This window comes from Eptatretus burgeri, chromosome 1 (genome assembly GCF_056783735.1).
Source record: "Eptatretus burgeri isolate ZD-2024b chromosome 1, Ebu_testis_v1, whole genome shotgun sequence".
NCBI classification, from domain to species: Eukaryota; Metazoa; Chordata; class Myxini; order Myxiniformes; family Myxinidae; genus Eptatretus; species Eptatretus burgeri.
This window is the reverse complement of record NC_140961.1, coordinates 150254654-150279616: the sequence shown is the minus strand read 5'-3', so window position 1 is coordinate 150279616 and position 24963 is coordinate 150254654. Positions and strand designations below refer to the sequence as shown.

General features: G+C 41.8%; 1 protein-coding gene across 4 annotated transcripts in view; it reads right to left on the bottom strand.

Moving 5' to 3' along the window:
- LOC147035740 (extracellular calcium-sensing receptor-like) overlaps positions 1 to 24963 on the bottom strand; it is a 53354-nt gene that overhangs the window by 2031 nt on the left and 26360 nt on the right. Inside the window, exons 5-8 of one of the 4 annotated variants that reach the window (XM_085847147.1) lie at positions 16972 to 17199; positions 13874 to 13997; positions 4924 to 5187; positions 2512 to 4809 (exon numbers count right to left, since the gene is read on the bottom strand). In XM_085847147.1, coding sequence (XP_085703273.1) covers positions 4334 to 4809; positions 4924 to 5187; positions 13874 to 13997; positions 16972 to 17199 — 1092 coding nt within the window. In that variant the 3' untranslated portion in view covers positions 2512 to 4333. Of the gene's footprint in view, positions 1 to 2511; positions 4810 to 4923; positions 5409 to 13873; positions 13998 to 16971; positions 17200 to 24963 lie in introns of those variants that run through there. The other 3 variants (XM_085847142.1, XM_085847156.1, XM_085847166.1) reach the window with 3 other exon arrangements.

The following is a 24963-nucleotide window of genomic DNA, read 5'->3' as shown; positions in this document are numbered from 1 at the left end:
GTTTTTCCAGGGTTAATTCAGAGTTTTCCCCCTTTTCCCCATTCATTTGCATGGATGCCTTAGAAACCCCATTTATCCTCTACTCCTCTTATTGTCCCCATCAGTGAAGTGAAGGGTTGTATTTGCTCGTCTCTACTAATATACTTTATAGGCTCTATTCCTCACTCACCCTGCACTGCCCTCTCTCCCTAACACCCCCAGGAATACCTCTGGCAATAGATTGCCCTCAACTCCCACCTCATGTTAAGATGTGTGCTGTACCATCCACCGAACAGTGATGACTCCATTTACATCTCACTCTCCAAAAACATGAACCAACTTCGATTCTCTCATCTAAACACTCTCTTCCTCATATGTGCTGACTTGAACTGTCATCATGTCAGTGGGCTGAGTGTGCGTACCTCTCTCACCTAGCATGGCATTTCAGCAAAAGACTCCTGTGACTCTTTGGGACTGACTCAATTGGTCAACTTCCCGACCCAGATCTCAACCATCTCTTCATCTCTTCTGGATCTTATTTTGACTCCATCTCTTCTGGATCTAATTTTTACCAATTTCCCTGAAAATATCTGCTGTTCTTTCTCCGCTCCAGTCGGTTCATCCGACCACATGCTTGTCAAAGTAGACATCTCTCTGGCTGTTATTAGAGAACGCCCTCAGCACCGTCGAGTCTGGCATTGCACTCAGGCCGAAATGCAGGGACTTCGAGCAGCCGGGCTCATGGCTAGCAGGCTTCCTCTCCGGACGCAGCCAAAATGTGGCCCAAAATGGAGGTCTCTCATCCACTCTTCCTCCAGGTTGGAGCTCCTCAAGGCAGTGTTCTGGGCCCTGTTATTTTCTGGTTTTCATCAATGATCTCTCTGACTCTCTGGAAAATCCTCTTTATCGATTCACTGATGACTCCACCTTCTGTCTACCATCTGCCAAACCTCAGATCATCAACCAGCAGCCTCTTCACTCTCTGCAGATCTGGATAAAATCACAAGCTGGTCAAACATGTGAAACATGTCTTTCAACTCTGACAAATCTCACACTCTCACTATATCTCTCTTAAGAGACCATCTGAACCCAACCCACCCTACCCCATCTACTTCACAACAATACTCTTGAAGAAGTCCTTTCATTCAAGCTTCTGTGACTCACTTTCTGCCTTTATGTTTCCAGGGAAAGCCTCATTTCCAAGCTGTCCTCCAAAGTCATTCGCTGACTCGGCATCCTCTGTTGTGCAAAGTCCTTCCTTGGCACACCTGAGATGCTGAACATGTAAAAAGCTTTTTGTCTGCAGCCTGATGGAGTGATTCTCCCCCCCCCCCCCTCTCGACTGATGCTCCTACCACTCCCCTTTGCCTGATTCACACTGTGGAAACCACTGCATTTAGGATCATTGGTAAAATGAGGCTGAGTCTTTAAATCTCTCACTGCAGTCAGGTTGGTGGTCTTTCTGTGTTCCACTGTCTTCTGCTCAGGATATATTTAATTATATCCTTCATCAGGTGATCCTCGGCCACCACACTCTCTTGGGTCTTAAGGCATTTTCTGGGTAACCTTGCTGGGGTCTGAAGCTGCCATGTTTTTTCCTCCTCAACCATGACTTGACTTGGAACATGCAGCAATGATTTCCAAACGATAAAGTATTTTTGTTCACTTTTGTCACTCATATCAAATGCTGTCACTATGAATCGCTGTGTACATCGCTTTTGTAAGTACTGCAATTTTCAAATCAGGAGCTCGGAGCGATTTCATGCATCGTATGATACCTTCATCCATGATCTACTCTCATGGGGTAATTAAAGTATATCATTGAATTATTATCTCGGTTTTGAGGACCAATTATCGTCCGGACTAAATAAGTATCGAAATCAGTTGTGAAATCTGATAATTTAAATAAATAACTAGTCTTATATCTAAGCCGATATACCTATTTAGTTTAAGCAAGCAAGGCTATGTACCCTCGTTCTCCATGCATACACAAGAAAAGGTGAAATTTCCAAAGCATTAAACCTTCCTTTTTCCACTGTTTGCAGAATTATATTGCGTGAATAAAAAATTTGAGAACATGCCAAAACTAAGGAGCTTCATTGAGCGATATGATTTAATACATTCACTGCTAAACCTGATGCACCCTGTCCCCCATTGGGACTGCCTATTCAAAGCATCTGCCAGATCTGTGTCGATATTTTCAGAGGTTTTTCAAGGTGCTTCAGAAGAATACAGTAAATTGGCATCTTAATAATAGGTTTTTACTGTCATCGGCTTCATAGCAATTTTCTCTCCTCTACCTATTATTTATAGATGGATATATTTCTGGAATACCAATGAAGCATGAATTAAAATTTTATGAGCAAATTAGTTCTTGACAACTCAAATCAAAATAATAAAGGCTAAACAATATAGATTTTGCAATTTCCCGATTTGTTACTTTGGCGATGCATTTTGGAATCTTTATCATCAGTCTTGTAAGTTCTGAAAACACTAGAGAATAAAAGGCATGGCTTTTAAAATGAGTTAAGTTTGAGTTGAGACAACAAATATCGGTAATTAGAATTAATAATGTGACAATGTATTTGTGAAACGACATACAAAGGTGCGACGTAAACCAGAGTATCACAGTACATATTTTATTATCATGTGTTTGGATCATCCACTTCACACAAATAAAATATGCAGGAAATAGGATGTGAATTTTTGTACAGTAAATGATTATAATTTATTGAAGTAATCAAACAAGAAAACACAATAACAATTGAAAATTATTTAATATGTGAAATTAGTTTTCATCAGCTCAGATGATCTGTAATATAGGACCTTTCTGGTATGACAACTGGTTCCAGGAGTGGGATTAAAAGTGGAATAGTTTGTTGGATTGGGGAGATGAAAGAGTTTTCACGTCAGATGACTGTTAACACAGACCGTATGAAACAAATAGTCTCAGACCATCTGCGGATGCCAAAACAATCTCAAGTTTCTGTGTTTTAAATCTCATTTACAATTCCCCAAGGTTTGTTCAAACAAATTTGAAACTGGAGGTGGGTTGCATCGGAGGAAAAAATGCTTCAAAAAACGGTTTATCGACAAAGAAATATGGGGATAATTAAGACAGGACCTTATGAATAAATGTGGAAAACATCAGTTGTTGAGAGACAAACACAGGGATGAGGAGTATGTAATCATATACACTGAAGAACTAAATTCGTCACGTTTGTGTTTGCTTATGGATATTTACCAGGTTTTCGTCTATGTTTTGGTTTCTGACTTCTAAAAGTACATATTTGTGTGACCTTTGATGAAACAATGACAACAGACTCCTCACAAAGTTGAACAGACATCTGTACAACAGTGGACAGGAGTTTGCAATTTCTAAATCATACGATATTCTTCGTAATGAGGAATTGTTGTGAAATATTTTTGGGAAAATGTTTCAAATTTTTTTGTAATTTAATATAATGAGGATATCGGAAGAAAAGCCTCAACACAACTCCACATTAAATTAGGAAGAGTATATAGCCTCTGGTAGGATCTGTGAATTTTTTGATAAAAAGGTAACATAGAAAAAATTGTTTTACTTGATAAAAACAAATATATTGTGGGACCTTGCAAGGTATTGAACAGGTTTTCAGTTTGAGTTGTTTTGACAGTGTATGATTGGAAGTGCAGTTGGATATGTCCAGAGATTAGAGAAAAACAAAAGGATATGTATTTCCATGTGAGAATTGTCAGGTTAATCCTTTGTTTCCATTACTTACTTTCTCCTTCACCCTGTCTTTCTTCATTTGGTGATCTGTCTATCCCTCAAACATGATATCCACATTGTTACTCTTTAACCCTCTCAATTTTACAATATCCTAAACAACAATTTTTCATGTGTGTCTTGTTCCTCTCCACACCCACCCAACAGGATCTTTATTCGTGCCTCATATTTGGAGGTTATGTAGATGAGGTGATGAGGGGATGGGGAAGAAATCAGAGATTAAAGCAATTTGTTCCTCAATTTATTGTTAATTGAGAGTTTAGTCCTTGCAGTCTGATAGATACTTGGAACAATGTCAGATGATTACATCAGATGTTCTCTTTCAAAAATCCAGTTGTGTCAGTCCAGTACTTTACCCATATGCTCTTATACCATGCCTATCTCTTGAACACTGGATTTTGACCTGTCTGAGCACATCTAAGGTAAATATAGTTTTGTGTGAGATTCCAGAAAAGGCAAGAAACCAAATATGATGAAAGTGTAGAGTAGGTAACTTACTAGGGAAAGTGAGACATGTAGCTAAAACAATTGAATAGCATATCAACACACCAGTGTTATTCCATCACCTGAGATAAATATTCATTTTTACACCTTATGCATCTTGCAAAGAATTACATAGCATTTTGGAAAGAAAGCACAGCCCAGAAAGCTATATGAAATTGCAATTACAGCACAAATTTCTATTGCAGTGGCAAACTTCCCTTGTGTACTGCTGTAGGCAGGCACAAAGGCCAGGAATACAATGAAACAGAACATCATGTTGTAGGTAATCAACTTCGGTTCCTGAAACTCCGATGGAAATTGAAAACTCTTGTATGCCAAGCATAAACAAGCAATCACCAGGATTGCAACATACACGAGAGAGAGGATAGCCCATATTGCTGAAGTCCAAATGCATTCCACAATAACGATGCCAACGCGGGCTTCAGCATTATCCACCGGCTTTGGATTACCAAAGTAGATCATAAGAATGCAAAAAACAGCCTGTAGGCAACCGCAGAACCCCAAAACCACTGGTGGATGCCTAAGCAATTTATCTGCACAAACTATTGAGAATTTTGCTACATTTGAAAGAAAACAAAGACAATGTAAAGAATTATACATCACAGTATTTAAATAAATATAGAACAAATGTGAATTTATCCATTTCTAAATTTGTCAAAATATCAACCCACCTTTATTTACTACAGATAATTGAATAATATTGTACAAAGTACAGGCTATAGATAGAGAAACACAGCTAATGACCAGCGGGGCTCGTAATTGGCAAGAATAATGTGTCGGTCGCCCAACAAAGGCTGCACAACTGGCAAGAGATGCTGCAAGTATGAGCAGCTGGATCACATTTATAGTGTGATTCATTCCACTCACGATTGATACATATCGATGAGTAATCATCAACAGTGTAACTCCAACAACCACAAGGCCTCCAATCATTGCTAAAATGAGTAGAACAATAGCAAGAGCATCAGAAAAGGCTAAGAACTCTTCAGGCATTTGGAAGCAGGAATCCTGTAGTTCATTTGACCAAAAGCCACGAGGGCAGCGGTAACATCCCTGAGAATCTGCAGCATGAAGCAATTCGATTTCAGATCAAGTTGACATCCCATAACATTATTATCTGTTAAAAATGATGCTCATTGGAAGAGCTCTGAATTACCTGCAAATAATCAACAAATAAATCAAGTTTCCAAGCGTCGAGATTGATAAAAGTGCCCCAATAACTGTGTTGATTAACTGTCTGAAAGATGTAAAAGTAAGAAGAGATTTACTTTATTGAGTTGGTTTATCATCGCAAATGACTTATTGAAGTTTGTTTTGGACAAATGGTTGAGTGAAAAGCATTAGATTAGTCATGTGCTTTGCATGTAGCTCTGGCTGATTAATATATTACATAAAGCGTATTTTTGACAATTTTTGAAATAACCCTATCCCATTCAAACAAAGCACCAAAATTATTGATCAAAGAGCCCCTAAAATAATTGTGTAACACTTGGTCAGACCCCACTCCCTCCCCCCCCCCCCATGCCATCTCACCTCGATCCATCCCATTTTCCCACTTTAGAAAGAACCCATGAGAAAATTCAACTTTAACACTATTAATTTGTTACGTTTGTGGGGTGTAGATGTTACCAGAGAGCAGATAGGAATGTATCGAGTAGCATGGTCTGTGTACGAGTAGTAAGCCATTTGATGTATAAGTAGGGAAGCAGAATCTTAATTGTCTTATTTACATGTGCGACATAGAGGGGCGGTGCATAGTCATAATTAGGGATTATGGTGAGGAAATTGTGTGTAAAACCTCTCTGTCAACCTTTACATTGGTGCACCAGGAGACTCGGCACAAGAGCAAGGGGAGGAATGTTTTACACCTCCCAGGGGACAGAGCTATCGATCGCTTTTTTTAGGGGTGGAGCATTGCCCCAGAAGAAGAGGATGGAGCTCATCGGGCAGTTGGTTAGTGTTGGAGACGATGGATAATGCAGCAATTCGTTTTGAGGACAACAGAGAAAAGGGTTGTTCTGAGGAGAAATAGAGTGAGGAAAGTTCTGAGGAGGTCATCCTGCCTGCCTGCCTCTCTTTGCCCTGTGCCCATTTCATCGACCTTCCCATGAACCTTCATCTCATCGTCCTGGTCTTTGTCTCCCCATCATCTGCGCACCTCATAATCGACCTCCTCATCCCTCCTTATTGCCTGCTCATCCCTGCTGCTGACAGAGCTGAGACCCCCGTTTTTTGTCCCCCTCCCATCAGTGACTGAGTGTGGTGTGTGTTGACTCAGATTCCTTTAGATTCATTTTTTATTCTCATTGTATGTAATTATTTATTACTTGCATTCCACTTCTTCCCTCCCAACCCACCGTCATCTACTCACAATCAATCATTCCTGTTTTTTATTATTTTTGGTTTGGGAAATAAACATGTTGGTTTAAAATCTGTAAGGTTTGCATGCGTCTCCTCACGACCCATGCGCATGTTCTCTTCCATCAATTTGGAAAGTCATCTGATGGAGTAAAATGCCAGTTTGGCTCATCCATCCAGCGTAAGTGTTAACTCACCTGAACATGACAATACATAATTACAAACATAAGCTCCTTGTTCAGAAATGGAAGCAAGATGGTAAGCAGCTGTAACAGGCCAAAGTGGGACACATATGCCCTGAAACTTCTGAAGAAACCAAAATACAGTGTGCAATTTTAGTTGCTCAGAATGGACATCACTCTGATAAAAGTTCTGAGTCATCACACAACCTTAAAATCCAGTGTGGTGTTGTGATCTCCCCAAGACAGATTGTGAGTCGTTGGGGCATGACTGACTGCACCTCTTCAGGTGTTGGCCAGAGAAGTAGACCAGAAATGGTGGGAGTGGTGGATTCGGAATTTGATTCTTCTGAAGAACAGAGTGCATGAGCATGGGTTTTTTTTTTGCATTGAAGGACCTGAGACAGACTTCCATCATGAGTTTGAAAATAATTCCTCTTTTCCATCCTTCGTCTGCATGTTGTTGATCGCACACCAATTTTTCGATCCTCGTAGAGGATCTCTAAGTCTTACTCACGTTGTTGTTCTTCATCTTCTTCTTGTGGACTTTTTTGTTTCACAGCATACAGTTTTCATCGAAACTTCCTGAAACTTGGCATACATATGTAAAAATACCCTGCACAGACAGTAACCATCTCCTATTTTGAAAATTCCTCCTATAAAAAAGTTATGACGTCAAAATATCTCCGCTAATGGAAAACACCTAAAAAATTATCTCCGAAACTTGGGCTGCTTTAGAATTCTGTTTGTGGGAATCGAACAGGGCATTATCAGAGATGAATTAGCGCGCATATGATAAATCACTATGACGTCATATAAATTTTTATGCCGTCATTCCTATTTTTTGACATTTTTTATTTCACAACCCAGAGTTTTCATCGGATCTTCGTGAAACTTGCCATGTATATGCAGAAAGCCCACGCGCAGGCAGTAACCATCTCCGATTTTGAAAAATTATTCCGAGAAAAAAAAGTTGACGTCATAATATCGCAGCTAATGGAAATCGCCTATACTATTATCTCCGAAACTATGCAAGCTGTTTGAATTTTGTTTGTGGGAATCAAGCCGGGCAATAGCACAGATAATTTATCGCAAACCTGATACATCACAATGACGTCATATTCGTTTTTATGACGTCATCATTAAGAGGATGATGATCTTATCTCATTTGAGCTTGTTTTTGAAGAAGTTTTTTTATTTTATATGCCACATGATATATTCCGTTCAACACTCATTTGATATTATCGTGCCTTGTAATTATTCAGTAATTGCTTTTTAATGGGAGCTTTTCACTCTCTGTGATTTTCTTTGTTGCATCTTACATTAAATATCGGTATGCTTTTTAATGTGATGAAGTTTACGTCATGCTTCAGTTGGTTTGGCGTGCAAGTGCTTGACATCATAGTTGCATTGAGCTGCCCAATTGCTCTGTGGCGGAAGGAAAGAAAGATCCTCAGGGCTTGGTGAAAGAGCATGAGGGTGTCAAGGAAGAGCACAATGGAGTTGAGGAAGAGCACAATGGAGTTGAGGAAGATCTTGAGGGAGTCAAGGAGAGTATTTACATGAAGAAAAGTGTGTTATGCCTAGTGTTGGCTTAATGGTTGGGGTGGTGGGCTTGGGATCCAAGGAAACATGAGTTCAAATCCCACCTGGCTGTTGAATTAGTACCGGGTGGGGTTGACTATGCCTGTCATACTTCTGAGGTCGGCAAAATAGGTGCCAGCTTGCTGGTATCCTGTGTCGGAGTGGCAACCCATCCAGGATTGTGTCGTATAGCCAAGGAGACTGCTTAGGCCTAAGTCACATTTGCTCTACGGCAAGGATACGGCGGCCATACGCCCTCTGAATTGACAGAAATGTGCGGCAGCCGCAGAGTTTCTGCGGTGGCCTCAGGGTGGCCCTACGCCATTTGGCTATATTTTACAGGCCGTAAGGTCGCCGTGGAATTATAACGCGGAGTTATAACTTTTTCCATTTCTACGTTCGCCGTAGCAATTCGACAAGCCGAAAAAAAAAACTGGAAAAAAAAATATAAATTATTAACCCATTCGTTACCGTTCATCTGGCCGCACGTTCGCCTTAGGGCCCCCTGCGGTCACCTTGCGGGCACCTTGAGGCTACCTTGCGTCTGCCTTGAAAATTCTATGACCGCCGCAGGGCCCCCTTAAGGTCTCCGTGCGACATCAAATCAAAGACCGTACAGCAACCCCACGTTTTCGGTCTCCACAATTTCTAAGACCTCAGGCCTAAGTCACATTTGCTCTACGGCGAGGATACGGCTGCAATACGCCCTGTGAATTGACAGAAACGTGCGGCGTCCGCAGAGTTTCTGAGGTGGCCTCAGGGTGGCCCGACGCCGTATGGCTATATTTTACAGGCCGTAAGATCGCCGTCGAATTATAACGTGGAGTTATAACTTTTGTCATTTCTACGTTCGCCGTAGCAATTCGACAAGCCGAAAAAAAACTGGTAAAAACAAATAAATTAATTAACCCATTCGTTGCCGTCCGTCTGGCCGCATGTTCGCCTTAGGGCCCCCCTGTTGTCCCCCTGCGGTCGCCTTGCGTCTGCCTTGAAAATTCTATGGCCGCCGCAGGGCCCCCTTAAGGTCACCGTGTGACATCAAATCAAAGACCGTACGGCACCCCCATGTTTTCGGTCTCCACAATTTCTAAATACCCCGTGCAGCTCCCCGAAAAATAAAAACATATGTGACTGCTACATTGTGTGACCGTGGAAATACTGCGGCCGCCGTATAATTGCTAGTGGCCATAGATTTTGGAGACCCCACGGCCGCCGTGGAAAATGTGACCTAGGCCTTAAGGAGCACCAACTACTCTGCACACAGTATGGTCCCAATGGATGGATGGATGAAAAAGTGTGCTGAGGGTTTTGTCTGAGTGGAGAGTGGAGAGTGGAGAGAGTTCATTTTGAAATAGTTTACTCTTTCTGTGAACTGTAAATAAGAACCACTTTAATGCATTAATGAGAACTTGACGAAAGGAATCGGAGGGAAACGAGCAAGAGTTTGGATGGGGGGGGGGTTGTGGGAGGAAGATAAGGGAGAGGGAGGGGAGTGGAGGTAGTGATGAGTGCGAGGATGTAGTGAGACTAAAGGGGGAGAGGAGTCGATTGGGGTTGAGGAATCGAGTGTGGAGGGAGAAATCTCCTGGTTCCTCCTGCTCTGGGTTTGCAGCAACAGCAGGATTGCTATGAATGTTCGCTTTCAATCAACCATTCTTTTTTTTCCAACTTCAGTGCCAACTCACCCCTCTCACCCTTCCCTCTCAAAGCATCCATCACACTATTCTCCCTCCAAGCCTCCCCCTCACCTTTCTCCCTCAACTCTCCACACTCACCCTTCTCCCACCATTCACCCTTCTCAAAGTTGCTCCCCCCTCTCATCCACAAAGCTGCCGCTTTCCCCAGCCCTCTCATCTCCATCTCATCACTCCACCTCATCAAATCCTCAACTGCCTTCTGTATCTCTCCTGCCCACCACTCTCCCCCAGCACCCGAGAGCCTTTTCTCCTCCTCAGGTGACCCTCCCCGAGCTATTGTGCAATCCCCCACACTCTTTCAACAACTCTCCTTACCCCCCCTCTCCTCCCATCCCCTAAACACAAAGTCCCCTCCCCTGCAACTTAATTATCAGTGTGGACCTCAACTACACTGTGCTTGAACTCAAACCTTACAGATCTTTCCTTTCAGGTTGCCACTGATAAACCAGACATAATGTGCCCACCAGAAACCTTCCACCCTCAAGACGTCTCTGACTCGCAAGTGTCTCTCCCTGGTTATTCCCTCATCAGTTATGACAGACTTGAGCCTCCTCCTAGTGGAGGAGTTGCTCTCTTCATCAAAGACTCTATCCTCTCTCTGCATGCACTGCATTCCCTCCCCCAGACCCCAATGAATACCTCTGCCTACAGCATCCCCTCCACTCCCACCTCATGTTTAGATTTGTACTGTACCATCCACCAAACAGTGATGACTCCATTTACACCTCATTTTCTGAAAAAAGGACCATCTTCTATTTCCTCATCCGAACTCTCTCTTCCTCATATGTGGTGACTTCAATTGTCATCACACCATTTGGCTCGGTGTGGGTACCTCTCTCACCTGTCATGGCACTTCAGCAAAAGACTTCTTCGACTGATTGTGACTGACTCAATCGGTCAACGTCCCAAACCAGATATCAACCAATGGTACTCCATCTCTTCTGGTTCAGATTTGACAAATTTCCCTGAAAAAAAAAAAAAAAAAATATATATATATATATATATATATATATATATATATATATATATATATATATATATATATATATATATATATATATATATATATATATATATGCTGTTCTTTCTCTGCTCCAATCGTTTCTTCTGACCACATCCTTGTCAAAGTGGAAATCTCTCTGGCGGTTATCAGAGAACCACCTCACCGCGGTCGAATCGGGCGTTTCACTCAAGCCGACTGGCAGGGTCTCCAAGCAAACATCAAACTTCTGGATTGTTCTCCCATCGCTACTTTCTCCAAACTCAACTCATCTTGGGAATTCTTTCAAATAAACTTTCTCTCCCTCATGCACAGATTTATCCCCTCTCGTCTTCATTTGTCTTACCCTTCCTCCTGCCCATGGTTCACTGAAGCTTGTGGTGAGGCAGTTGTCCTGAAAAAACTTGCCTTTGCCTCATGGAAAGGAAACCCAACTGAGAGTAATCTCAGTTCCTTCCATAAAGCTTGTCAGAAGTGTGTAACTAACCTCAGCAGAGCCAGAAAACAACATCTTTCTAAGTTCAAGTCTGATCTTTCAAACCTATTTCCCTCCTCCAAATCCTGGTGGCATCAAAACAAATCGTTATCTGGTGTATGTTCCCCCTCCATTCCCTCCCTTACCTCGTTTGGCCACACTGCTGATACCGCACGTGAAAAGGTTGAATGCCGAAACTTGGTGATTGCATCAAAATATTGTGTCCGAAACCCATCGCTTTCTGTATTCACTTCACCCATTCACACCCAACTGTCCGTGGACTCTGTGCACTTTTCTTCTGAGAAAGTGGAGAGCTTGCTGACAAACCTTGACTCAGATTCTGCAACCGATCCAGACGGCATCAGCCCATGTGTCCTAAAAACCTGCTCCTCTGCTCTTGCTCCCCCCTCTCTCCATTCTATTCACCCTCATATTTGCTCAAGGTCATCTGCCATCTGCTTGGAAATCAGCAAACATTACTGCCCTGTATAAAAGGTGCAAGAACAGATCCCTGCAACTACAGACCAATCAGCCTTCTCCCAATCATCAGCAAGGTTATGGAATCCATCATTGCTTCAGAATGAGCCTGGTGTTGGCTTAGTGGTTAGGGTGGCGGCTTGGGATCCTGTGGTCCTGAGTTCAAGCATTGTCAGCCACTGAGTTAATACACCAGGGGGTTGACTCAGCCTGTCATCCTTCAGAGGTCGGCAAAATGAGTACCAGTTTCTGTGTGTGTACTGGTAGAGGGGCGCTGCATCAGCGACACAGTCGCGCTTCAAGAAATGATTGCTACCCCGGCAGCTAAGATGGCTACGACCACCACCATCGCTTCAGATATTAATTCCTTCCTCCACTCCAATGGCTTGATTTCCGGTCATTAATTTAGTTTCAGACCAGGTCACTCTACCCTGGATTTGCTGCTTCTGCTCTCCTCACAAAAGATGGTGGTACTCAATGCCAGACATGAAATCAGAGCCATATTCCGAGACATATCACGTGCTTTTGAGAGGGTCTGGCACCCTGTCTTGCTCAACAAACTCTCTTCCTATGGTGTCCAATGCCTTCTCCACTCATGACTCGCAGACTTCCTCTCATGTTGCAGCAAACACCTGGCCCGAAATGGAGGTCTTTCATCCCCTCTTCCTGTCTCGCTGGAGTTCCGCAAGGCAGCATTCTGGGCCCTGTTTTTTTTTTTTCTTCTGGTTTTCATCAATGATCTCTCCGACTCTCTGGAAAATCCTCTTTATCTCTTTGCTGATGGGTGCTCAAGGAATAGTTCCACAGGGCGCTCAAGGTTTGCCAACAACCTCCTTCTGATAAAACTATCAAAATCACGAATCACTGCTCAACTTCACTCTTTCGTTCCTCTTTTTTCCAGCCTTTGGAATAAACTCACTCACTCTGTTGAATCCCATTCTTCCCTCCAGCCCTTCAAAACACCTGTTCACCACCACCTCTTATCGTCTCCAATCCAAATTCTCAATCTTTTCTACCCTCGTTAATCCATCTGAAACCCACCTCCTTCAAATTCTCTGCTTTCCTTCCTGAATATCCCTGTAATATCCATCTTGTATACCCCATGTTCCTCTTCTCCTCCCTCTCCCTTCCACAGATTTCCTAATGTCTCTCTTCCCCACTGTTTTGTCCTTCACGCTCTGGTCTCACAGCCCCCTTGCTGTGTGTTGTGTGTTACCACTCATACTAGCCTCAACAAGGTATACGAAAAAATATGCAAGCAGGGAAGGAGCAAGTCAAGAAGGAAGGAGTACAGTTCGATGGAAAAAGCAGGTCAGCCCAGTCAGCTGTGCTAATTGTTGACCAGAATAACATCCTAAATTGATCAAGTTGGTACTCTCTCTGCCAGAATGACATTAGTTCAGAAGTTAGGTCTAGCTGGGTAATTTGAATGTGGGTTCAATAGAGGGGAGAGGAGTTGAGGTGGTGGAGGTGATGTAGAGAAGGAGTTTCGAAGTTTTGTGTACAGGAGACCAGATGGTAAAGAAACAAGGAGATGAGGTTGGTTTTGCAGGGTACAAGTTGTTGCTTGTGGGAGGACATGGAATGAGTAATGTTAGGGTTACTAACTTCTACACTCTTCAGTGCCCAGCATGACAGCATGCAGCAAGCTGGCTCCCTATAACTCACAGTACAAATTTATTTAATTTTCAGATAATCTTTTATTTTAATTTAATTATCTACTTATAAATTATTAATAAATTACAATTTATTTAATTATCTACATAACAACATTTCCAATCATGTGGAATATATTAATGATCTGTAACAGTATCATGAGACATTTCAAGTGAATACAGTTTATTCCCTCACCAGTGACATTTGAAAATTCTCCAGCAATGCAGGGAATGCAGTCAAAACAGCAAATCGATTCACCTTGACGGCCCATCTTTCGTGTACCAGGAGCACATGGATCACTGCAAACTGATCGAGGAACCTGTAGATCATCATTATCAAATTAGTACATTTTGTATGAAATATTACTTGAATTAAACAATAAATTTTGAAACAGGAAGAGTTAGTTTTGACCATTATCCTTATCACTGCAAACTGACCTCTGAACCTATAGATCATCATTATCAAATTATTTCATTTTGTATGAAATATTACTTGAATTAAACAACAAATTTTGCCACAGGAAGAGATAGTTTTGACCATTATTGTTTAAAGTCCACACAACATTACATAATGTTGAATGGAAGGTGGTGGTGGGGGGGGATTCTTAGCTGGATTGGGGTAAGAATAGTATGGTCCATCTGTTTTGAGTAGGTTAGTTAGATTGCCATGTAAGAGGGATCTGTCAGAGTAAGTTGTTTGTTACATATGATGCTGAGGAGGCAGCATATGTAATTCATAGACAGGGTAGAGATTAATTATGTGTTACTATAAACCTCTTGTTGTAGGCATGGCTAGGTGTGGACTTCCCATCACAAAGGCACATGTATCATGTTTGCCATAGGCCAATTCTATCTCTCTGGCCAGTGTATGCCAGCCATTGTGGTGCAGTGGGCTTTAGAACCCAGAAGAAAAGATGTACTAATATTTTAATTAGGGCTGCCCCCCCGTGGGTGGGAACCAACAGAGAGACTCTGCCTAGGAGTTGACGAGGAGTGATTGTCCTGCAGGGGAGTCGAGAGAAGAGAACACCAGGAAAGGAGGGCAAGACCAAGAGTCCTGCAAGAGAGACGAGCACGAGTCCATGCTCGTGCATGAGAGTCCACCATGACAGCACCAAGAGAGGCTTGTGTGGAAAGGAGGACGGAGACCTCACTTGGATGAGAAGTCTCGTGTACAAGGAGGAAAAGGGGGACCATGAGCTTATCACTTTGCTATTGTAGACAGAAAGGTGATGAACCACAGACACGAGCGTGGAATGGTATGCATCCTTCACAGTGAGATTACTCGCCTCAGTCGGAGCAGAAACAGAGACCAGTGAAACGACACCCAAGGAGTGACGAATCCTTAGTCTCATAATATTATCGTTGGCCGGTGTTACCTCAACTATCATTGGAGTCACCATTTTGAACACAGCTACAGCAACTCCTTGGGCATAGTAACCATCAGAGTGACCACACCAATAGTAGCTGTAATTACATGCCATGATATCGCCACTATTAAGTCTCCAAACTTCAGAGTGCTGCAATTCCGATGTTCCAAAATGAAAATTCCAAAACACTTCATCCCAGATGATAAGAAACAGGTGATCATCCTCTCTTCGGGAAAGGACATTCCAGACACCCACCCGATGATAACGCCTCAAGTTAACCCAAGGAGACCACCGTCTGGTTGAAACACCTCAGCACCACCCTAACAAACAATCGCAAATTTTGACCCGGGAAGGTTATCCCCATGGTTTTTCTCCCATCACCAGAGAGTGGGGGTCCCGAAGGCTTTGCCCCAATCCCGTTATCCTGTGAGCTGCCCCACGAAGTGCCGCTGCACAGGAGGTAGCCCCACGGATTGGGTTTTCAGATTTATTTGCGTTTTTTATTGTGTTTTGTGGAGTGAAGGGTTTTACAGTGTCCGAATTGCAAATTCTGCCAACACCTCCAAAAATAAGTAACGCAACTGCAGGAGGATGATAACCGACACAGTTAGGCACTAGATATGGATGGGCTTTGACTCACAAGCAGCTCCTCCACCCTTTGACAGGTTTTGTTTTTACTCCTTCTGAGTGTCCATATCCATACACTCTCCTCATCAGGAAACCTGGTGGGGGAGATGGTTTTGTTGCCGACAACTCAACCATGAAACAGGTTTACATGGTACCTGTAGCAAGTCACAGATCCAATCTGTCCTGACCTAACAATAAAAGTATGACATGCTCATGGGGAATAAGAGTTATTTTTATGACATCATGTCTTTGTTATATTGTCATAATTGTATATGTAGAACGCTCCATCAGTTCAGAATGAAATTTTTTGAGGGTCATCGAGGGATAAATTGGTCCACAGAAAAAAAAATTGAAAACATCATCAGTCAGGTGATTCGGCAGCCATATTGTTTGCAAAAAAAAAAAACCTTCAAAAATCTTCTTTTCTGAAATGGATGCATAGATCGAGGCCGAAATTTAAACGTATGACAGTGTATCCATGAGGAATAAAACTTTCACATAAATGACATCATAGGCCACAAGGTATTGCAACCATATTTGATTGAGTGAAAATCTTTTAAAAAGTTATTTCCCTTGAACTGCTTAATCAATTGAAACTTCACAGTTATGAACATGTATTGATGGGGAATATATGTTTTAAATTTCATCCTGATCAGACACCTGGTCTGGCAGACAAAATTATTTATTTTTTTGAATCTAGGTTCTTTTTGATTTTTTTTTTTGTTTGTTTGAATAAGGCTCACTTGGCTGAGCCTGGATGAGTTTAAGGGCAGAGGAGTCGCACCTGAAACCTGCATCCTATCCAGGTTCCTCCTGATGACTTCATCTTTGCTTTTTGCTTTGTTGGGTTCCTTTTGATGACTTCAATGCAAGACAACCAATTTGGTCTCCATTTTATTGAATTGAATTAATTTTAATCCCATTCTAAATTCAATTTAATAATAATATTCTTCATGGGTCAGGGTCAGGTGTCTGATCAAAGTAGGGTTGCATTAAAGCCGGACATCTTGGTACCCGGTCATCACAGCCAGAAGTTATCAAGTGACAGTTCTAATTACGTCTATTATTAATTATATAACATACCACTAAACAAACACTACACATAATACACCACACAAAACTACACAAACATCATACAAAACAAGTCCTGGCAAGGGTCTGCAATCTCTGATTGCTATTCTTCTTATCATTTAAGATTGATGAATACTTACACGGAAAAATCAAATTATTCTTTTAAAAGAGGATATTAGAAAATTTAAATCAATAAGCAGGTGGTAACTGCAATTGCTTTGCTTGCCTGTGTTGTTCCACCATTCCATCTAATATTCTTCTCATCCACATGAATTCTTTCACCAGGTGGAGCTGATGAATTGTATGAGCCGACTATTTTGAAGTCCATCACACTTCCCCTGTCAAAAGTCCAACTGAGGAGATCATAGAGACCAGGTGGGTCACCATTCTCATCAAAGCTGTGCATTTCCCCTATGTTGTTTATAAATCGCACCCTTCGCAGATGGAGAAGAAGCTGAAATGAGAAATGAAGGTTTAACTATTTTATACTAACGTCATGACTCCATTCATTGTATCATATTTGTAAAAACGAATACAATCAGTTTATTCAATGAAAATACGAATAGCTACTCGAATATAAAGAGATATTCTGTTGAGAGATCATAATGTATTGTCAGAAACAGCAAGTGTTTTGTAATATACAAGTTTGTTTTTTGTTGTTTGCCTCAATCCAAAGATTTCCATATAGCCGTGAAGGAATTGGGTCCAGCATTAGTGAAATTAGACACAACGAGTAATTTTTTTAGCCCCCTTTGGACTTCATCCAAAACCGAGACATGTGTATTTGGTCTCAATTTTTGTGTCTGTGCATGTGTCTGCAACTATATCTCGGATATGTATGCAGAGCTCTCATAAGTACTTGGCACAAGGACAACACATGATGATACACATATGTATGTGTATCATGTATGATGTATGATACACATATGACACCATTTTTTTTTTGACATCAGATATGAGATAGCCAACTGGCAGCCATTTAAGTTGTAAAAAAACACCCCAGTGTTGAACACTTCTTCAACCATTCCTAAGAAATACATTTATCGATCATGTTCAAACTTGGAAAACAGATAATCAATGACGGCTTACATATGCAAGTTTTTTTTTTGCAGGACCAGAACCAATGTGGCTGACTGCCAGCCAATTAAGTTGTTAAGAAACCCAATGTTTAACATGTCCTCAACCATTAAATGGACCTGCATTTACTGATGTTGTTCAAACTTGGCACCAGGATAATGAATGGTGGCTTACATTTGCATTCATTTTTTTTAAAGATCAGATTCTAAATTAAACTGGTGGCCATTTTGTTCCTAAATGCTCTAGAATTGAACTTAGCAGCAGTTCCGACTCTTAAAAAAAGTGTTCATTTGTCTAATTCAGACATAGCTATTGCTTGCCAAGCCAGCCATCATTATCGGCAGTTGCTACAATTTAGAATTACCGATACGGGTAGAAAGATGACCCTCGTATGATGCGTGTACTGATAACGCATTTTCCCTACAGCATGGATTTAATTCAACAACAACAACAACAACAATAACAACCACTGCCATGCTACATCATACTGAGCAAATCATCCAATCACTGTGGATGCTTTTACCATGCCACATAAACCTGAGTGAGTCGTTTGTGCTCCGTCATTCTGAGCGAGTCGATTGTGCTGTCATTCCGAGTTAATCATTTGCCATCTTTCATTCTGAGCGAGTCCTTCATGTTCCTTCATTCTGAGTGAGTCACTCACGCTCCTTCATTCTGAGCAAGTTGTTCACACTCCATCATTCTGAGCAAGGCATTCGCCCGCTGTTATTCTGAGCGAGTCATTTGTGCTCCGTCATTCTGAGTGAGTCATTCGCACTCCATCATTCTGAGTGAGTGGTTCCTGCTCCATCATTCTGAGCAAGTGTTTTGCGCTCCATCATTCTGGGTGAGTGGTTCGTGCTCCATAATTCTGCATGAGTGGTTCACGCTCCATCATTCTGGGTAAGTATGCCTGGTGTTGGCTTAATGGATAGGGTGGCGGGCTTGGAATCCGAGGATCCTGAGTTCCAATCACGCTCAGCTGTTGAATTTATACCAGGTGAGGTTAAGTCGACCTGTCATCCTTCCGAGGTTTGGAAAATGAGTGTCGGCATGCTGGTATACTGTGTTGGAGTGGCGAGCCTTCCAGGATTGTGCCCAATAGCCAAGGAGACTGGTGAGGCAGCACCAATGCTCTGCACAGAGTATGGTCCCAATCTCCTCTCCTCCTCCTACATTTTATGAACCACTAAAATGGTCGTCAGCCTACCAGTCAGCCATCTTTGATAAGATCGCAAAATAATGTTATGTACAAGTGTATGTCATTGTTTGCTGTGCTTTCGCAAATTTTAAACAAAATCTGACCATGCATATCAGATAATTGGTTGAGGATATATTTAAGTAACAAAATGGCCACCAGTCAGCCACCTTGGACCTGATATCAAAAAACGGACATGCAAGTGCAAGCCATCAATCTTTAACAGTTTAGCGAGTTTGATCAACGTCAGTAAAATCATAACTGAGAAATGGTTGAGGACATGTTCAACATTGGTGTTTTTTACAAATAAAATGGCAACCAGTCAGCCATCTTGGATCTGATCTTGAAACCAATAATGACATCCATATGTATAGTTCATTTCTTATCTGTGTGCCAGGTTTAATAACATTGGTAAATACTTGTCTGAGAAATAGTTGAGGGCGTGTTCAACATTAGGTTTCTATTCCAACTAAAATGTCTGTCAGTTGGCCATGTTGGATCTGATCTCGAAAAAAAATGATGAGGAAATATAAGCCATCAATTTTTTATCTGCTTTGCAATTTTGAATATGATCGGTAAATTCACATCCGAGAAATGGTTGAGGAGGTGTTCTACACTGTTTTATTGTTTTTTCCAACTATAATGGCTGCCAGTCGGCCATCATGGATCTGATGTCGAAACAAAAAAAAATGACGAACATATGTGCACAATCTTTTGTTGTAATTGTGTAAAGTGCAAATAAAATTGGTCCATAAAAGTCCGATATATGGTTGCGGATGTACACACACAGACATGAAAATCAAGACCAAATGCATAAGCCCCCATTTTGGAATAAGTCTAAAAGGGGCTAAAAAATCCTAAGCGAATCAGACTCCTTTTCATTTTTGAGCCTTTACCTACAACTGGACAGCCTGCCACACATGAATAAGGTTGCAACAGGCAATATGTACTGCATCCAACCCCAATCATGGTAACACTTATTACAAAGAAATTCATTTTAATGTTATTTGTTATAATTATGTTTTATTGATGTATTGTTTACTGCTTTTTTGTCCTTCCTCAATCGCCCATCCCTCCTCACTCTCTCACCCTTCCTCACACCACCCCCACTGCATTCTCGCTCCCCCGTCCCTCCTCGGTATCCCGACCTCCTTGCTCCCACACCCCTTCTTGGTCTCACAACATCCTTTCCTCACCACTCTTCCCTACCCCTCCCTCTTTTTCTCCACCTCCCCTTTAGCATACCTGTTGTCTGGATGGTTGTTATGTCTGGATCAAACCTTCCTCATGCTTCCTTACCTTGCCCTCCCATCACACTGCCTTCCCCTTCCCTCCCCTCACACTTCTTTCCCCTCCCTTCTCCCTGCCTTCCCTTCCCTTCCCCCACAACTTCTCGCTCCTCCACCACTCCTTGGACTCTCTCCCTCCTTGCTCCTCCACCACTCTCCCCCCCATAGTATACCTGTCATCCGGACGGTGGTCATATCCTGATGTCTCTGGATGGTGGTCATCTTCGGATATCTCCCGACATATCCCGATGGAGGTTATCTCCAGACATATCCAGACAGTGGTTATCTCTGGACATATGCTGACAGTGGACATCTCCAGACCTATCTGGATGGTGGTCATCTCCAGACGTATCCAGACAGTGATCCTCTCCAGACATCTCCAGACAGTGGTTATCTCCAGACGTATCCTGATGGTGGACATCTCTGAACATCTCCGGATGGTGGTTAGCTCCGGACATGTCCGGATGGTCGTTATTTCACATCACTGGGGTCTTAAGCTGCCATTTTGTTTTGGCCTACTCAAAAAGGCCTTGATGACTTTCAATGATGTCCTCTCCATCCATACATCAGGACCATGCACTGTACAGAGCATTGTTGCTGCTTAAGCAGTCTCCTTGGCTATTGGGTACAATCCTGGACAGGTCGCCACTCCAACTCAGGATACCAGCAAGCTGGCACTCATTGTGCTGACCTTGGAAGGATGACAAGCAGAGTCCACCCTACCTTGTGTTAACAGCTGAGTGGGATTTGAACTCAGAACCCTAGGATCCAAAGCCCACCACCATAACCATTAAGCCAACACCAGGCATGATGACCTCTCATTGACTAATTAAAGTATATAATCAAAATATGATTTTGGATTTGTGGATCAGGACTTATAGACTAATGAGGTGTCAAAATCTGTAGTGAAATCTGAAAATGTAAAGCAATTAGTGATGTTTTTATTTTTGCAGGAGTGTCTCGTTACCAATCGGCTTTCTATTGATTGCCAAGCCAGCTGTTCCAGCCGGTTGGAGTGCTTGCTGGAGTTCTTAAGCCTCAAGCTTTGATGTTTCTTCATTTACAAGCCATGGCGATACAGTCGACAGCAGCGTAATTGATGTTTATTTTCAGAGTGATTGTCGTTTAAAAATAAAATTACAAATTGACATTGAAGACAATGTTAAGGTGATAAAGGAAATTAAATATTCTTCAACTAATTTGTTGGAGTACTGGCTTGAGTGCTTAATCCACTTGGCAAGAGCTCTACAAGATGCTTGATTGGTCATTTGTAGGCCATGGTGATACTGTCGACAGCAGTACATTTTTTTTTTGACGACAGTCCTTTTTTCGGGCCAGGTGGAACAGGCCATATTTGCTTGATTTAAATCCATAATTTTGTGTTTCTATACAATATCACATTGTTTCACCTTTTTGTGTGATCTGCTTTCATTTAGGATATTACAGTAGAATCTAGATATAAAGTGAATGCGTGAATATAAGCACATATGAAAAAGATGTGCACACAGGGCTCCCTATTTATTTTCCAAATTTAGAAAAGCGCATATAAAAACGTCATAGTAAGGCTTTCAAAAATAAAATTATGATCAACTCAAACATGACAGTAGTTCGTGTTTCATTGCCATTCGTACATAAACTTTAAGTCTGAATGTATTACAGGTCTGGTACTGGTACTTACAAGAGTTGTACGTTCGAAAAAACGTTGTTCATCAAGGGTTGTAAAAGCGTGTTTTACGACCTTTGTGATAAATGGTCGTAAAACATTGTTTTTCATCATGATCAAAATGGACACACCAGTGAGGCATCGATCACACAACCATGAAAAGAAGATTGAGATTCTCGAGTTTTATAGCTCTTGTAAGATCCAGCAACTGACATGTACTAAATTCAGACTTTGCACAAGTGAAGAATGAGGAAATAATTGTTCAAAGTGAGAAAGGTTTGAAGAAGATAGGGAGTGGAAGATAGTTAAGGAGTTTAAACAGATATGTGCTTGAGGATTAAAATGCATTTAGTGTTTGTTTTCAAGGTAAGGATAATTAAAATTGCAATTATGCAAACACTTACATCTATGCAAACAATGTGAAGAACATTTACCATTATAAGCATATGTCATGGATTTTAGAACACATTTTAGTGCATATATATATATATATATATATATATATATATATATATATATATATATATATATATATATATATATATATATACTAATAAATGTCAGTATGTGAGTCAGTGGGTGTGTTCTTGTGTCTCCTCCACAACTCCAAAACCATGAAACCTAGCAGCCTGAAACTTTGCATGGATGAAAACTCAAAGGAAGTGCATGAGTGAAAAATGGGTGTTTAGGTTCATTAAAAAAACCCTTTAGAAGATATATAACTTCATCAATTTTAATAACTTTTTTAATTATATCCTTCATCAAGCAGATCCTCGGTCACTGCTCTCTATAGGGTCTTAAGGTGTATCAGACGTAACCTCACTGGGGTCTGGAGCCACCATGTTTTTTAGACTGCTCAATCACGCCTTGACTTGGAACAGGCAGCAAAAATGTATTAATGCTGAAGTTTTTTTTTTTCCACTTTCCTCACTCATATTATCAAAGGCCTGTTCATCAATGCTACAAATCGCAGTGCTTATAAATTTCAAGAGATGCCAGCGTTCATTGCTTTATTTAATTTCCTCACATGTGATAACCTCGAGAATTTCTAAAACTAAGCTTAATTACAACATTTTAGCTCAAGAATCGAACTTAGAAGCAGTTCCAACCACTAAAAAGTGTTCATTTGTCCAATTCGGACATATTTGACATTTTGGGCTTCTCTGGGAGGTGTTTGTTTAATAGGACGGTCCAGTGATTTATAGTCCCTTGCCAAGCAGGATGTTTCTTATCAACCGTTTTGTTGGAGTGCTTAAGCAACTTGGTGAGTGTTCAACAATATTCACACTGTCACTGAATATCAATGGACTTGAACAAAGATCAGGGGCCACTTGCATGTGTTGTGTTGTTCTTCGGTGAAACAGGCGTTGGCTGGCTTGAAGAAAATGTGAAATTTTATTTTCAATTAGGTTTTCGCTTTTTGTTCTTCCATTATACGACCCATCACTTTGGCATAAATAAACAAAAATGAAAATTAAACGTTTCGCTTTAAAAAATTTCTGCAACCGTTTCATGCATTTTGTGGTGAAGCCACTTGGTGCGCATTCTTCAAGTTTCAATGGTGATAACACGGTTCTATACGAGAGGTAGAAAGGCAAAATATATTATATGATCATAATAAGAATTTTTTTTCAGTTGTGAAGTAAGGAATCGCCAGATCATGGCAGAAATTCAGAGAGGTACGCATGCTCACTCTGTGTAGCCTGGATCCTAATCCCAACCAAGCAATACACTGTCATCCGGTGTTTCATAAGCAGGGTGATCCATCAATGTGTGTGTCATCTTTCAGATAAAAGATCAATTTGGATTCACGTCTGCCGGATTCCCTCACCCATCTCGCTCCCACCCTTCTTTTTTTTGTATACCTTGTCGAGGCTCGTGCGAGAGCTAACACACAACACACAGCATGGGGGGCAGGAGACAGGAGGGGCGGGAGTGGGAAGGACAAAACAGTGGGAAACAGAGAAATTAGGAGATCTGTGGAAGGAAGAGGGATGGACGGGGTATATGGGTAATACAAGATGGATATTACAGTGACTTTCAGGAAGTAAAGCAGGGAATTTGAAGGAGGTGGGCTGGGGTGGATTATCATGGTTAGAAAAGACCGAGGATTTAGGTGGTGGGTCATAAGATGTGGTGGTGAACAGCCGTTTTGAAGTCCGAGAGGGAAGAATGGGATTGAATAGAGTGAGGGGGGTTATTCCAAAGGCAGGGAAAAAGAGGAATGAAAGAGTGAAGGTGAGCAGTGATTCGTGATTTTGGTAGTTTTACCAGAAGGGGGTTGTTGGCGGACCTTGAGCGCCCTGTGGAAATGTGGTGGGGACAAATCGCAGAGAGAGCAGGGGGGGCAAGGCTGGAGAGGAGTCGGTAGAAGACAGAAAGACCACCGACCAACCTGCGGTGATTGAGTGAGAGGCCCAAAGACTCAGCTTCATTGCGGGAGATGCCGATGATCTTAAATGCCCTGGTTTCGACAGCGTGAAGCCGAGAAAGGTGGGAGGCAGGAGCACCAGCCCAGAGGGGAGAGCAGTACTACATCAGGCTATGGACAAAAGCTTTGTAAGTGGTCAGGAGCTCAAGAGGGCCGAGGAAGGACTTTGCACGACGGAGGATTCCCAGTCGGCGACTGGCTTTTGAGGCGAGGTTGGAAATGTGACATTCCCAGGAAAGGTCATGGCAGATAGTGAGACCCAGAAGCTTGAAAGAAAAGACTTCTTCCAGAGGATTGTTGAGAAAGTGGACGGGGGGGGGGGTTCTAAACGGTCCTTTCGAAGAGACATAGTGAGAGTGTGAGATTTGTCTGGATTGAAAGACATGTTCCTCGTGTTGGACCAGTTTGTGATTTTATCGAGCTCTGTAGTGAGCGAAGAAGCTGCTGCTTGCCGGTCTGAGGTATGACAGATGGTACGGCAGAGGGTGGATTCGTCGGCAAAGAGAAATAAAGGATTTATCAGAGACTTGGAGAGATCATTGATGAAAACCAGAAAAAGA